The sequence below is a fragment of the Mastomys coucha genome, unplaced genomic scaffold (genome assembly GCF_008632895.1).
Source record: "Mastomys coucha isolate ucsf_1 unplaced genomic scaffold, UCSF_Mcou_1 pScaffold23, whole genome shotgun sequence".
NCBI lineage: Eukaryota > Metazoa > Chordata > Mammalia > Rodentia > Muridae > Mastomys > Mastomys coucha.
The window spans coordinates 48,985,819-48,997,615 of NW_022196906.1; the positions used below are offsets into that span (position 1 = coordinate 48,985,819).

General features: G+C 38.0%; 1 protein-coding gene across 1 annotated transcript in view; it reads left to right on the plus strand.

The window, feature by feature from the left end:
* The window catches only part of Ireb2 (iron responsive element binding protein 2), a 48,549-nt gene extending 40,670 nt beyond the window's left edge, over window positions 1-7,879 (plus strand). Inside the window, exons 19-22 of the mRNA XM_031345980.1 lie at window positions 1,395-1,542; window positions 1,628-1,750; window positions 4,089-4,274; window positions 4,980-7,879. Coding sequence (XP_031201840.1) covers window positions 1,395-1,542; window positions 1,628-1,750; window positions 4,089-4,274; window positions 4,980-5,090 — 568 coding nt within the window. The 3' untranslated portion in view covers window positions 5,091-7,879. The remainder of the gene's footprint in view (window positions 1-1,394; window positions 1,543-1,627; window positions 1,751-4,088; window positions 4,275-4,979) is intronic.
* Window positions 7,880-11,797: the final 3,918 nt, after the last annotated feature.

The window sequence follows — 11,797 nt, forward strand, 5'->3', positions numbered from 1 at the left end:
TATTCTTTAAGATTTGTTTATTTCATTTATGTGAATACACTATAGCTATCTTCAGACACACCAGAAGAGGGCATCAGATCCCGTTACAAATGGTTGTGAGCCACCATGTGGTTGCTGGGATTTGAACTCAGGACCTCTGGAAGAACAGTCAGTGCTCTTAACCGCTGAGCCATCTCTAGCCCCTTTACTGCATTTTTATTTAGTATGTATGTGTGTGTAAACATGCAAGCCAGTTCTGTGCATGTACCCTGGGAATCCATACTCCTGTTGTCAGGCTTGTTGTCAGCCTTGGCAGCAAGTTCCTTGACCTGCTGAGCCATCTTTCTGGTGTTATCTAATAACTTTTAGCTATGATTTCTATCCTGGTCATAATAGTAATTATCCTCCACAGAGAAAAATCAGTTACTACTTCTTTTAAATATATAGTTTTGTATTATTTCTTTTAGTCTAGTAGTTTTCATCACTTCAGAATTTTCTGAAAATTTGGACATCCAGAGCCTATCTAAACTAGTGTTTCTCAACCTGTGGGTCATGAGCCCTTTTGGGTTTGACCAACCGTTTCACAGTGCTTACATATCAGATATTTCCTTTATGATTCACAGCAGTAGCAATATTATACTTATGAAGTGGCAAAAAAATAATTTTATGGTTGGGGGTCACCAGAACATCAGGAACTGTATAAAAAGGGTCATAGAATTTTAGAAAGGCTGAAAACCACTGGTCTCTATCATTCTATCCTGAAGTAAAAAGTTTTTTTGTTTTTTGTTTGTTGTTTTTTTTTGTTGTTGTTTTTGTTTTTCGAGACAGGGTTCTTCTGTGTAGCCCTGGCTGTCCTAGAACTCACTCTGTAGACCAGGCTGGCCTTGAACTCAGAAATCCGCCTGCCTCTGCCTCCCAAGTGCTGGGATTAAAGGCGTGTACCACCACCGCCCGGCGTAAAAAGTTTTTTTAAGTGTACAAGTTCAAAGTATTGATGCTTCTGTATAAAAGATCAAATGAAGCTGATAAAAATTAGTTGTTGATATTTTTGCTCAGTAATTCTGGCCTCTAAAACTGTTTAGTGTTGTAGCTGCTTACAGGGTAGATTGAGGCTGGAGTATTGTAAGTTTGAGACCAACCTTGGCTATTTACCTAAGCCCTTGCCTTTTAAGAAGAAAGTGGGATCTGAGATTTGCCTCAGATTATTGAGGCTGATTAGCTAAGAAAGTGTGTGTTTATAGATCAGTGATAAACTCGATAAACCCATGTATAGTCATTGTATTCCCTACTTATTGTACTAGCTTGAGATCGACTAAAGTTACGGGCACAGACAACAGCCTTTAACAGGTTTTACAACTCAGTAATGTTAACATTTTCTACTTGGCATGAAAACTGTCTTTCATAACTTTTTATAGCCTTACTCCCCGAGAGTTCAACTCTTATGGAGCCCGAAGAGGTAATGATGCTGTGATGACAAGAGGCACATTTGCAAACATCAAGCTTTTTAATAAGTTTATTGGGAAGCCAGCTCCCAAAACAATTCATTTTCCATCGGGACAGACGGTAAGGATATATACAAAAGTGCCTTGGCCATGGCTCACTGGATCAGCTTCTCTGTTAAGTGTTTGTCTGTCTGTTTAATCTACAGCTTGATGTATTTGAAGCTGCAGAACTGTACCAGAAAGAAGGTATCCCACTGATAATTTTAGCAGGAAAAAAATATGGTTCAGGAAATTCAAGAGACTGGGCTGCCAAAGGACCCTATTTGCTGGTATGGATTCTTAACCTTTTTTGTGTGTTTGGGGGGGGGGGGGGGGGGGGGGGGGGGGTTTGAGACAGGGTTTCTCTGTGTAGCCCAGGCTGGCCTTGAACTCAGAAATCTGCCTGCCTCTGCCTCCCAAGTGCTGGGATTAAAGGTGAGCACCACCACTGCCTGGCAACTTTTATATTCTTAATCTTAATTTTTAATATTCTTTTTTTGTCAATAACATCATATCAAGGTTTATTTGGCTTATTTGGGTTTTTTAATATGATTATTTGGATTGTACATTTATGAGTTTTGTTTTCATTGATCTTATATCTAAGATTTTAAATTTCTACTTTATTTTGCTACTCTGAATTTGATTAGACCTCAACTTTATATATGTATGTGTGTGTGTATATCTATATCTATATAGATATGGAAGTCTGTATGGAAGCAGTGAAGAGAGAAAAGTCCATCTTTAACTTTTTTTTAATATTTATTTATTTATTTATGTAAGTACACTGTAGCTGTCCTCAGGCATACCAGAAGAGGGTGACAGATCTCATTATGGATGGTTATGAACCACCATGTGGTTGCTGGGAATTGAACTCAGGACCTCTGGAAGAGCAGTCAGTGCTCTTAACCACTGAGCCATCTCTCCAGCCCCCTTAACTAACTTTCATGTATAACAATACCTCCTATTCACATAATTTTTGTCAAGAGACTCAGGTAGCCCAATTTCACACACCTTGACCAAATAAGAAACTCATCTCTTTGTATTTTCTCTGAGGCTATTCAGTTTCTTCAAGGACAACAACTTACACAGGAGGCACAGGCTAGCTCCATCCTTGTTTACAATCTGGTTTCTTGGGCTATCTGTTATCCCTATCTTATGTCATATATATCCCCTGTAAAATCCCAGTGTGCCTCAGTTTAGGACCTTCCTTCTCAGTAGGGGGTTTGGACTTTGAGTGAAAATTGATTGAGTGGTTTTTTAAAATTTTATTCTTGGGCTAGGTGTGTAGCACTTCATTAATCTCAGTACTCTGGAGGTGGAGGCAAGAGGATCTCTATGAGCCTCATTTACAAATTCAGTTCCACGCCAGTCAGGGCTATGTAGAGACCTTGTCTCAAACAACAACAAAACAAGTTATTTTTTATGTATAAGTACAGAATTAACATAAAGTATTTGAACAAGTATTTGTGCAGTTCAGACTTTGGAGGAAGAAAAAAGATGAAGAATGTATGATTAAGGGGGAAGATGTCCTAAAATGCTTCTGAAACAAATGGTTTTTTTTTTGTTTTGTTTTGTTTTTTTCTAGTGGAGAAGCCAAGTCTAGAAGCTTTAGTTCAGTAGTTCTTAACCTTCCTAATACAATTATGGTGACCCCAGCCATAAAATTATTTTCATTGCTTCATAAGTGTAATTTTGCCACTGTTATGAATCATAATGTATATATCTATGTTTTTTAATCGTCGTAGGCAACCCCTATGAAACGGGTCACAAGCATAGGTTAAGAACCGCTGCTCTAGTTTTTTGTTTTTTTTTTTTTTAAGATTTATTTATTTATTGTATATGAGTACACTGTAGCTGTCTTCAGACATACCAGAAGGGGGCATCAGATCTCATTACCGGTGGTTGTGAGCCACCATATGGTTGCTGGGATTTGAACTCAGGACCTTCAGAAGAGCATTCAGTGCTTTTAACCGCTGTGCCATCTCTCTAGCCCATTTTCTTTAGAGAATAAATATTTGCCAAAGTAGGGCTAGAGCTAGAGGTCTCATCTCAAAACCTCAATTCTATTTGCAGATTAACTCAGACCTTAATGCTGATAGCACTGTTTCTTAATTCTAAATTTATCAATCTGCCAAATTACTTACCTTTTTATTATTATTACTTTTTGTTGTTTTTGATTGGGGTTCCTCTGTGTATCCCTGGCTGTCCTAGAACTCGCTCTGTAGACCAGGCTGGTCTCAGAACTTAGGGATTCACCTGCCTTTGCCTCCTGAATGCTGGGATTAAAGGCATGTGACCTCTTATTAAAGAGCAATCTATAAAAGGCTTCTATAGATACCTTATTCAACTCAAATCTCAGTAGTGGGATATTCTATCAAAAACAACTATACAAAGCCAAAAATAGATATTTTTTCCTTTAAAATACTCACTATAAGGCTGACATGGTGGTATACCCTGTAAACTCAGCCATATAGCAGGCCATATAGCAGGAAGATTGCCATGATTGAAACCAGTTTAGGCTATAAACGGAGATCTTGTAGTAGTAATAATAATAATAGTAATAATAGTATTAATAATATAAAAAAAGCTCAAAGTGGTGAAAAGAAATAAAATGCACATTCATTACAGGGTGTAAAGGCTGTTTTGGCTGAAAGCTATGAAAAAATACACAAAGATCATTTGATTGGAATTGGTATAGCACCCCTTGAGTTCCTCCCAGGGGAAAATGCAGATGCCTTGGGCCTCTCCGGCAGAGAAGTATTTTCTTTATCATTTCCTGAAGAACTCTTTCCTGGAATTACATTAAATATAAAGGTAAATCAAAGATCCTAAAATATGTCATTGCATGCTCTATACTCAGATAAGTGTTTGGAAGTTGAGTAAGAATTATTTCTAATTGCATGCTGATGTCAGCACGTGTAAGCTGCAGCTCTTTTCTATTAGTTTGTTATTAATACGCCCATGTCTGAGGACATGTCTGAGGACAGTAGAAGGAACTAGTCTTAAAAAAAAAAATGCCTGGCAGAGAATTGAGGCTCCATTTTCATGTGTCGGGTTTTTAGCTCTTTTCTGTTTTGATCTAAATATGACCCAGGTAATAATCAATTCCAAAGAGAAACAAAAGTTCAGCACTCAAGGTTGGAGGAAGATTTTGTAACTAAGGGAACAAAAGAAAGGACAATAGACATTTTATGTGATAGATACTTATTGTGTAGTAAGTGTAAGTAGTGAGTGATGCCTTCATTGGGGAAGCATAATCTTAAGTCATGCTATAGACTGACAGAGTCTGATAGTTGCCATTTAGTATTAGAGGTCAAAATACCTGTTTTTCTGTTTTTCTACTTATCTCACTGGGAGGAAGTCTCAAGTTTTCAAATAGAAGTGTATTGGGCGCTCAAAATTTAGGAAATTAGAATCAGGAAAATGTGGCAAGAAATCAGGTAGTTAGTGACTGAATACAAATGATCTTAACTAACACTTGAAGTTCTGACCACAAGATATCTTTTTGTTTGTTTAAAGACGAGTACTGGAAAAGAGTTCAGCGTGATTGCATCATTTGAAAATGATGTGGAAATAACTTTGTACAAACATGGAGGCTTATTAAACTTTGTGGCTCGAAAATTCTTATAGTATCTCCTCACCATGGTATCTTTCATGACTGGTAGCTGCAAAGCCTTCTGTGCTGGACCCAGGAATCATTGCCATGGAACTGCAGATAATTTCAGTATACTTATCTGATCCATGGATGTAAATGTTAATGAATCAATGTAGTGACTAAAACAAAATCTTGATTTTAAATAATATACGAATGGTGCTATTAACATTGCTAAAATCAACGTGTGAAGTGTGTTGTGGAAGAGACCTGTAAGTATGGGGGGTATATTTTATGAGAACATTTTGTAAATAAAGACAGAATTTGAACTTGTGTTGAAGATTCATATGAATAGCCGTTCTAAAGCTGTTTGTTTTGTTTTGCACCTTTAAAACTGGACTACTGTTTGTTGGTTAAGAATAGCAAGTTGAAATAGAAGAATTCAGACTAGACCCTAAAATTGTGGAAGTGGGTACCTGATTTATAAATGAATTTTTAAGTGGTTTTCTTTCCAGAATTGAATTGGACACAATTGTTGGCATTCCTAGTTTGTAATGCAGGTCAGGTTTAGCCTTAGTCTCAGTATGTCTGCAAGGCATAGAACCTGCCCTAGATCACAGCCCCTCTGACCAGTCCAGCCAAAATGTACTCCAGGTCTGAAGATAAACAACTGCAAAATATAGCTGATTGTGTGTTGTCATGTATTAGTAAAATAGTTTCTTATGGTCCAGCCCTGTAATTTTTTAAGTAATTTGCCACTATGATCCTCTTGCAAGCCCAAACACTGGTGTTATTAATTTGGATTAGGTTTTGGTCATTTTACATGATGCTGTAACTCCTCTAACCTCAATCGGGTATCACCAGCTGACATTCCACACTTCTTTTATGAATGCTGGAAACAATTTGAATCAAACTCTAGATCTCCTTTACACTTATAAACTATCCAACTATCCATCCAAATTATAGATATGCACCCTTAAGGGTTTGGTTTTGTTGGGTTTGTTTTTCTTTTTCTTTTTTTCCTCATAATCCTTTAAGTTGATGTCTTGCTATTTGGGTCTTTATTTTATCGGGGATATACCACTCTTAATTTCATTATGATCTATTTTTTTAATCAAAATTGACCATAAAGATAAGATACTTGGTGGTTACTGCTATTTGCATGTCTGTCATGTGTTTGCAGTTACATCTGTATCTGTTACACCACATCATGTGCTTATTCCATGTTTAACATCATTTTAAAAGGTTGGAAATTAATTTTAGAAAGCCCTATACCTATTTTTAACTAAGAAGTTAAACTTAGCAGCAAAAAGTTAAGTGTAGTGATTTTTTTAAAATTTTTTTTATCTGATCTGTTGTTGTGCATTGCACAAAATGAAAAGGACTTGTATGCTAAACTTAAGGACCTCCCGGGCCAGTGGGTGAAGAGCACTGAGAACTTCGCACATAGTCAGTCATACAGTCTTTTGAAAATATTTTTAAAATATGTATTTAGTTGGACTAGAGTTTGTCAAAACTAGTCTCTTTAGTAAATGTTTTCTTTGCTACGTTGAAACCATACTGTGTTCCGGTAGATGCCATGTGTCTGTCTGTGCATGTGTGTTAATCTGTGGAAGCCTGAATCAGGAATGGAGAATTTACAAGTTGAGTATTAAAATACTGGTACATGTTTGAAAAAAATGGTAATTCCAGATGTATATATGGAAAAAATCTGTCATATTTTGAAGGCAGACTACAGACTCCATCTGTAGTCAGAGCTACAGGACTAGACATAAATGTCTAAAAAATGATAAACTCGCTATAAATCAAACAATTATTAATCAAACATTTCTAGTACAGTAATGGTATAAAAATTGCATTTCAGGAACAGATTGAAGGTTCTCTTAATCTCTCACCTAGAAACAGTGAACTAAACTCTTGATAAGCGTGGTTTTAAATGTGAGAGGAAAATTAAGCACATGTCCCAATGTGTGTATCTTGTGATTCTGCCTCCAGCCAAATAATGCAAAAATGTGGCACCTGTTTTTATTGTGTTACTTTCTTTGTTGACTGTTTTTAGTTATTTTCTAAAAATTACCAATATTTGGAGAAAGAAAGTGAACACAAAAAAGCAAGTCAGTATTTTGAATGTAGCACAGTTACCAACAGCAGCATTTTAGTCTCTTGAGAACATTGTGCTCCATGCTGTTGTGTGCCTTAGTTGTGCTGCTCATACAAATGAAGGAAAGGAAAGGCCTCCAGCCACTGAACTGCCATTGTCAGTTATTCCTTTAAGGTTCCCAGGATGGCAGGGACCTCTGTTAGTACTTGGATGAGAGGCACAGCATCTCTTCATCACACTACTTGGATTTTCACAGAGATTGTACTAAAAGCTGTAATAAGAGCTCAGCCAGCCTCACTTATTTGCTTATATGCTAACAATGTAGTGTTCATTCCTCTTCTCCATGGTAAGTGACAGGATGAGAAAAACTGACATTTTTCAACCTTGAGTTTAGAGAAGATGCTAGGATACTGGATAATGACACTGTATCTGATGTGGGGAAGGAAGTCAATGTTGGCTTTTTCTCCAGTGGGGTTCCCCAAGGTGACTGTACTGATTCGTTTTGTTTTATCAATTTTATGCATAATATGTGACTGTAAAACCATATATATCTCTTAAGTAACTACAAATCATTGTTATTTAAAGCCAACAAAATAGCAAAACAGTTTTAAGTTCAATAATGTTAAGTATTGTATAGAAATATATTGGAGGTAAAGTTCAGTTATGAAATTGTGTATATGTTATTGATGCTGTAAATTATTTTTAATAAAGAAAATTGTATTATCACATTTGACTCATGTTGTATTTTATAGTAACTCAGAATAAAGCATGACTTAAATGGAATGCTGTCTAGAAACCTCTTATCATATGTTCTATAATGTTTGAGATTTTGTTCATTCCCAACATTGCAGCCAGGGTGGTTAATCTCACCGCTCTAAGTTCCTTTCTATGCTAAGATTAATGAGGCTAAAAGTCTGAAATATGGTTAGTATCCACTTCAGAAACAGTAAATGAATTTAATTCTGGGAGTATTACAGTGGATAGTCAGTTTAGTATGAGACAGTAATCTGATCTAAACACAGTCAGGCAACAGGTAACACTCAAATGATGCAGGGTGGCTTAGTGTTGCATACGTATAATTTCTGTGCTTAGGAGGCTGAGGCAGGATTGGTTGAGTAGAAAGCCAGTCTGAGCTAAAGCCAAGTCTACTGTGGTAAACACCTTGTCTCGATTTTTTTCCCCCAAACTGAAATCTCCTGTTTGTAGCTTATACTCACTGATTCTCTTTCTCCCTAATCTGTCTGTTCTCATTTGTGTGACACGTTCAAATACATATTTGCTCTATAAATTGGACCTACTAGAAATGGCATATCACCTTCATACCCTATGTCTTTTGTTATGGTCGTTAACATTTAGAATAGAATTGAAGAGATAGGTAATATGAATTATGTATTACAGTAGGAGATGGCCTTGGTGCTGTATGTTCTGGAACCTTCACACTATAGATCCTGCTAATGGTGACATTCACTCCTCTGCTGCAAGTTCATTGACTGCTCTTCCAAAGTAAAACATGCACAACTGGGAGCTAGGATCATAGCTGGCTCGGTCTCTCTCCTAAAGTAAGTTTTGTAAATATGGTCAGCTCCTGTGATTAGAAAGGATAGTCCAGGACTGGTGAGATGGCTCAGTGGGTAAGAGCACTGACTCTTCTTCCATAGGTCCTGATTTCAAATCCCAGCAACTACATGGTGACTCAATGAGATCTGACGCCCTCTTCTGGTGCGTCTGAAGATGGCTACAGTGTATTTATATAAATAAATCTTGAAAAATAAAAAAGGAAAGGATAGTGCAAGGGTTGGGGGCTAGGTGTTGGTAGGTTACATGTCTAGCAGTCTCAAGGCCTTGGACTTAAATCCCTGTGTTGCAAAAAAAATAAAAAATAGATTCCCTTTTCTACTATTACTAGCAACCTAAGTGACTAAAGTTTGTTAAAACTTGGCACCCAAAGTCTAAAACGGTCACAATTTCAGATTCTAGCAAAATACCACAAAAGCAAATACCAACGTGGGAATATCTTGAAAGATTAAATGTATAGACTTCATACCAACAGCTGCCTTGGTACATTTATCACTTGATACCAGTTTTGCTTCCTAACTATAAGTTACTGTTAGTCTTTGCGGTTTTTGTTTTGTTTTTGAGACAGGGTTTTTCTTTGTAGCCCTGACTGTCCTAGAACTCACTCTGTAGACCAGGCTGGCCTCGAACTAAGAAATCCGCCTGCCTCTGCCTCCCAAGTGCTGGGATTAAAGGCATGCACCACCACTACCCAGCTACTATTTTTTTTAAGATTTATTTATTATTATATATAAGTACACCATAGCTGTCTTCAGATGCACCAGAAAAGGGCATCAGATCTCATTACGGGTGGTTGTGAGCTACCATGTGGTTGCTGGGATTTGAACTCAGGACTTCTGGAAGAGCAGTCAGTGCTCTTACTCCACTGAGCCATCTTGCTAGCCCCTAGTCTTACTATTTTAATAAATGTTGGGATAAGTTTTACAACTGCTAGACTAGGTTCAGGATTTGGTCAGCCCACTTAACATTTCATTGACAGACCACATGTAACTGGTTCCTTGCATTGACATTTGTACAATGAGATTGACAAAGGGTGCGTTTCACAGAACATGGCCCATCAGCAGCATATTTGTACTTGAAAAATAGGTTATCTACTTAAAAAGCAGATGTTTATGTTATCCTCACAGTCTACTTATGACAGCTGAATTTTATATATCTATTGTGTTGACACTAAACTTTGAACATCAATATAGGAAATATAAAACTACAAGACTGAGCCAGTGAGATGGTTCAGTGGGTAAAGGGTGCTTGCTTTGACAAGCCTGGCCATAGAACTATCTCCAGAGCCATGTAAAGGCAAGGGAAGGAACTCACTCCACAAAGCTGTCTCTGATCACATACGTGTGCTGGGGCATGTGTTCCTCCCCATGCACGCATGCTTACACAAAATATTGTGTAATATTTTTTTAAAACTACAAGATCACATTTTCTAGAACACAGTTTATGTTGAGGTTGAACAAGAAGTTATATGCTGAGCTCTGTACTGAGCTCTACTCAGTACAAGATCATGCGTATAATCTCTTCAAATTGTTTTTGTTTCCCAGTGTATATATATCCAATGTTGAGAGCAAAAATGGTTTGGCACCACACATCAGAAACCTTAAAAGAGCCAGGCGGTGGTGGCGCATGCCTTTAATCTCAGCACTTGGGAGGCAGAGGCAGGCAGATTTCTGAGTTTGAGGCCAGCCTGGTCTACAGAGTGAGTTCCAGGATAGCCAGGGCTCTACACAGAGAAACCCTGTCTTGAAAAAGCCAAAAAAAAGAAAAGAAAAGAAACCTAAAAAGAACAGTTCACCCTAAAGAATTTGAAGTACACAAAAGCTAGGCAAGGTGTTGTACACATAGCACTTGAAGGTGGTAATAGGATGAGTCTAGCCTGGTCTACATGAGGCTGTCTAGACCTAAAACTTAAACTGGATAAAAAGTTTATGTAGGAAGATACGCTTAAAATGGGAAAATGTCTATTTAAAGTAAAAATGGCAAGTTGCAGAAAGCCCCTTTCCCCTCTCCTTTGCAATAGGGTTTCCTTGTGTAGTCCAGGCTGGCTGCCCTGGACTCAAAATCCTGCTTCAACCTCTCAAGTGCCTAGCCTTACACACCCATCACTACACCATGCAATATAATTCTGAAAAGTGTCCAGGGATGTCTGAGGAAATGGCTCAGTGGGTAAAAGTACTTGCTGCCCAAACATAAAGATCTGAGTTCAGATCCAAAGAACCCATATAAAAAAGCCAGATTAATGTTTAGTGCTGAGTCAGAGTGATGGGACAAAAGGATCACTGGAGCTTTCTCATTGCCAGCCCACCTGAAAAAAGTTAACTCCAAGTGAAAGACCCTGTCTCAAGGGGAACAAAACATCAGTTACTGGAAAAGACTGAAAATCCACTTCATCAGTGTGTGTGCATAGGCACATACATGCATATGTACCATATGTGTACCATATGTACACACACATGCAAGCAGAATGTACAGGGGATGGCAGCAGGTACAAACCAAAGAAGGCAACTGTGGATTCTGTTGCCCTGTGCCTTCACTTTTAACAATTTCAGCATCCAGTCCTCATTCTTATTTTTTTTTCCAGCCCATGAGGAGAAAGAAAATGGACCAGTAGGAGTAGAATAGTGAGAGACACTGCAGAGGGGCCTCAGAAAGCAAATATTTCAGTTCTGGTTACAGGAGACTCAAGTCATAGTCACCAACATCAGAAAGTGCAGAAAGATCGTCCCTACTTGAAGATTAGATAAGAAACATGCTGGGCAACAATGAGGCATGCCTTCAATCTCAGCACTCCAGAGTTAGAATCAGGTGTTCAAGGCTGGCCTGGTCTTCAGATGGAGTTTCAGGACAGCCAGAGCTACACAGAGAAATTCTGTCTTGAACCTTCCCTCACCCCGCCACACACACACAAAAAGAAAAACAGATAAACATATGTCTAAAGGCAGGGAAGGAAATTTCTCATTATAAGTGTTAATGTGGATTGGAGAGACTATCCAAGTTAATAATCAGAGTAACTATCGCCCCCATGAGTGTGCCAGGACAGGAAAACACACGTGAGATATGCATACAGTA